We start from the raw sequence: 4,292 nt of genomic DNA, 5'->3' as shown, positions 1-4,292 counted from the left end.
CAACTCTGCCCTGAAGGTGTCTTGGACACCTGGAGCTGTTTAGTCCAACCCTGGAGGGAATATTTTCTGACTTCTCAGGAAAGACAGGCCTGGGAATGCTTCAGCAGGGAAGGGTATCCTGACTCTTCAGGCTATACCTGGTGTGATGGGTCATGGTCTCCCTGTAGGATATAGCAATCCTGCTCCTCTCCCAGAGAGCCACTACAGCTAAGCTTTGCTCAGCACGCATTTAAGGGGGCTTCCTAATAAAGCCCTGCTTTGCTGGCCAAAGAAATTACAAAAATATAGCAATTTCCTCTGGCTCAGGAGAAAAGTGTTACTTTTCAGCTTTTTTTGCTCTGTCTACTCAGCAAGGACCTTCTGTTCAGCTCCCCCCTTTCTCAATCCACTTGAGCCATCTCAGCAAGGTTCTTTTGTTCAGCTCCTCCTTGCTCAATCCACTATGGGATATCTCAACAAGGATCTTCTATTCAGCTCCACCTTGTTCAATCCAACTTGGAACATCCCAATAAGGTTCTTCTGTGCACCGGTGAATGCAGGACTTCACACCCAAAACACTTTTAGATTATTGATTGGGAAGGAGGAGTCCAGGAGAGTAGCTGCTTCTACCAGGGTGCAGATGACAACTTTCAATTGACGAGGTACGGCAGTTTATATAGGATGTTTTGGAGATGGAATCAACCAATCAGGTTTTTTTTTCTGCCCAGCAATTGGCCAGTTTTATGGGCTAGGACAGAGATGGTCCTGATTACAGAGACAAATTGTTTTTCTTTCACTGGCTTTTTCTTGGCTTTTTGACACTACCTTTAAGGGAAGGGCATATTTATTTCACTGACTCTGATTCTAGGTACCAAGAGTGTTATTTTGTCACCAGTTTCAGAGTCAGGGCATGTTTCCTTGGTTCTTTTCTCTGGCTCAGGTCCAAAACATAAGTTGTGTTTCTTTTCCTGGTTCTGGGCCCTAGGGACAGGATTCTATTATCCTGTTTTGTGGTTGATTAGTTTCACAAGTCAGTTGGCCAGGGGCAGAGATGACGCTGATTTGAGCCAAAGTGTGCTTTTTTTAAACTGGCCTTGTCTGTGTCATCTTTCCCTAATTCTGGGCCCCAGGGTTACTGTGGGTTTCTTTACCCATCCCCCTTTCCCTACACTTTTGACAAAACAACAATCAATGAAAGTACATCATCTACCCTTAGACCAAGCTTCTTGCTAACTGTGCTTAAACCTTAAATTAACCTATTTCTATTAACCTATAAGTGGCCACATGGCTTGTGACTTACCATTATCTTAATATGTTACTTCTCACAGTGGCTGACAGTGCCTCTCTGCCTCAGCCTTCACTTCCGAGAATTCTCTTGGCTTGTTCCGCCTATACTTCCTGCCAGGCTACTGGAGAATCAGCATTTTATTTATACAGAGTGATATTCACAGCAGAGATAAATTACACACTAAAAGATTTACCGTTATATGGTTGCTCTGTGTTGTGAGTAGGTATTAACACATTGATTATATTCATAGGGTTACTCTCCAGTATGTGTTCTTTAAAATACTTTAAGATGACTGGGCTGTGAAATGGCTTTACCACACTGTTTACATTCATAGGTTTTTTTCTCAATCATGTTTTCTTTCATGAAATTGAAGACCATTGTGATGACAAAGGCTTTAACACATTGATTACAGTTGTATGGTTTCACTCCAGTATGTGAGTTCTTTTATGCCTCTGAAGATGAGAGTGATGAGCAAAGGCTTTACCACACTGATTACATTCATAGGGTTTTTTCTCCAGTATGTGTTCTTTCATGCCTTTGAAGATGACTGAGCCTTGAAAAGGCTTTACCACATTGATTACATTCATAGGGTTTTTCTCCAGTATGTGTTCTTTTATGTCGATGAAGATGACTGGGCTGTGCAAAGGCTTTACCACATTGATTACATTCATAGGGTTTCTCTCCAGTATGTGTTCTTTTATGTGTTTGAAGAACACTTGGCCGTGCAAAGGCTTTACCACACTGATTACATTCATAGGGTTTTTCTCCAGTATGTGTTCTTTCATGCATGTGAAGATGACTGGACTTTGAAAAGGCTTTACCACATTGATTACATTCATAGGGTTTTTCTCTAGTATGTGTTCTTTTATGTCCATGAAGACGACTGCGATGTGCAAAGGCTTTACCACATTGATTACATTCATAGGGTTTTTCTCCAGCATGTCTTCTTTTATGTGCATGAAGATAACTGCTACATGCAAAAGCTTTACCACATTTATTACATTCATAGGGTTTTCCTCCAGTATGTGTTCTTTCATGTCTTTGAAGATGAGAGTGATAAGCAAAGGCTTTACCACAATGATTGCATTTATAGGGTTTTTCTCCAGCATGTGCTCTTTTATGTCCATGAAGATAACTGCTACCTGCAAAAGCTTTACCACATTGATTACATTTATAGGGTTTCTCTCCAGTATGTGTTCTTTTATGTGCTTGAAGATTACTGGAACATACAAAGGCTTTACCGCACTGAACACATTCATAGGGTTTTTCTCCAGTATGTGATCTTTTATGTACTTGAAGAACACTTGGCCATGCAAAGACTTTACCACACTGATTACATTCATAGAGTTTCTCTCCAGTATGTGATCTTTTATGTACTTGAAGATCACTTGGCCATGCAAAGGCTTTATCACACTGATTACATTCATAGGGTTTCTCTCCAGTATGTGTTCTTTTATGTCCATGAAGATGACTGGGCCATGCAAAGGCTTTACTGCACTGAATACATTTATAGGGTTTCTCTCCAGTATGTGTTCTTTTTTGTACTTGAAGATGAATGGGACATTCAAAGACTTTACTGCAATTAATACGTTCATAGGGTTTCTCTCCAGTATGTGTTCTTTCATGCCTTTGAAGAGTCAAGTGTTGAGCTAAAGCTCTGCCACACTGACTACATTCATAGGGTTTCTCTCCAGTATGTGTTCTTTCATGCAATTGAAGGGCACTGTTATGAGCAAAGGCTTTACCACACTGATTACATTCATAGGGTTTTTCTCCAGTATGTGTTCTTTTATGTCTTTGATGATGACTGGGATGTGCAAAGGCTTTACCACATTGACTATATTCATAGGGTTTCTCCCCTGTATGTGTTCTTCTATTCAATTGAAGAACTTTCCAATAAGCAAAGGTTTTGCCACATTGATTACATCTATAAGGTTTTTTAACCATGTGTGTTGTTTCATGCCTTTGAAGATGACTATGTTGTGCAAAGGTTTTACTACATTGATAATATTCATAGGATTTCTCTCCAGTTTGTGTTTTTTCATGCCTTGGAGGATGACTACGACATACAAAGGCTTTACCACACCCCATATATTCACAGGATTTCTCTGTGTTATGAGGTCTTTCATGCCTTCCATGTTTTAGAGGATTTTGACAAGGTTCTTCAACTTCAAGATCTTCCCAATTGTAACCTATAGCTGTGAGGTTCATATAGGTCTCCACCATCACATCTTTGTAGAGATTCCTCTGTGAAGGATTCATCAATGCCCATTCTTCCTGAGTGATGTCGACATGCACATCATTATAGCTCACTGGATTCTCACTGGATCCTCAGCTGGTCTTGTCTCCTCAGACTGGAGGCCTCTGAGTCCTCACCTGGAATGGGTCTCAGCTGAATTGCTGCTTAAAAGCCTGAATGCTTAATCAGCCACATGCTTAACCAGCCAAATGCCCGCATAATAATATTTAATCACATTATAAACCATAGCAAATCTTTTATACTTTACATTTTAAATGAACCCTAAATAAACTCTGTCTGTTTAATTTGATAGACGAGACTATCATTGAGCCATTTGTAAGACTTTCTGAACTCTGAGGAGCTTTTTCCTCAAAATATTGAAACAAACTACACAGGAGGTCAGCACTTACTGCATTCAATATTTATTGGACTTCTGGGTGTAAGGTAATTGGTTCTAATATAAAATGCATCAGTGAATTTGTCTTTCGTCCTAGATCATGCCATTGGGTCTACTAATGCGTCTCTCTCCTGGGATAAAACAGGGTTTTCTATACTAAGAAAGAGTACGTCTTCATCCAAGGATATTTTAGAAAGAATTTTAGTGTGGAATTCTTTAGCAATGTTTGGAGTATGATAAGATGAGTGTACTGAAACTAATAAGATCTTTACACTGTCCTCACACTCTTTATTTTTATGGTATTTTACTAACATATTTGTTACACATCTCCTACACTTGAAGCACCTTTTATTTATTCTTTTGCCTATTTCAAAGTGTATAGAAAAAAT

General features: G+C 39.5%; 1 protein-coding gene across 1 annotated transcript; it reads right to left on the bottom strand.

Moving 5' to 3' along the window:
* Positions 1–1,096: 1,096 nt before the first annotated feature.
* On the bottom strand, positions 1,097–3,553 carry LOC143268139 (uncharacterized). The gene is given in 3 exon segments (XM_076549079.1): positions 1,097–1,702; positions 1,705–1,782; positions 1,784–3,553. Coding segments are annotated over 3 exon segments (1,986 nt in total). The 5' UTR covers positions 3,530–3,553; the 3' UTR covers positions 1,097–1,540.
* Between the last annotated feature and the right edge of the window lie 739 nt (positions 3,554–4,292).

This window comes from Peromyscus maniculatus, chromosome 12 (assembly GCF_049852395.1).
Source record: "Peromyscus maniculatus bairdii isolate BWxNUB_F1_BW_parent chromosome 12, HU_Pman_BW_mat_3.1, whole genome shotgun sequence".
NCBI classification, from domain to species: Eukaryota; Metazoa; Chordata; class Mammalia; order Rodentia; family Cricetidae; genus Peromyscus; species Peromyscus maniculatus.
This window is presented reverse-complemented; position numbering and strand designations above follow the sequence as displayed.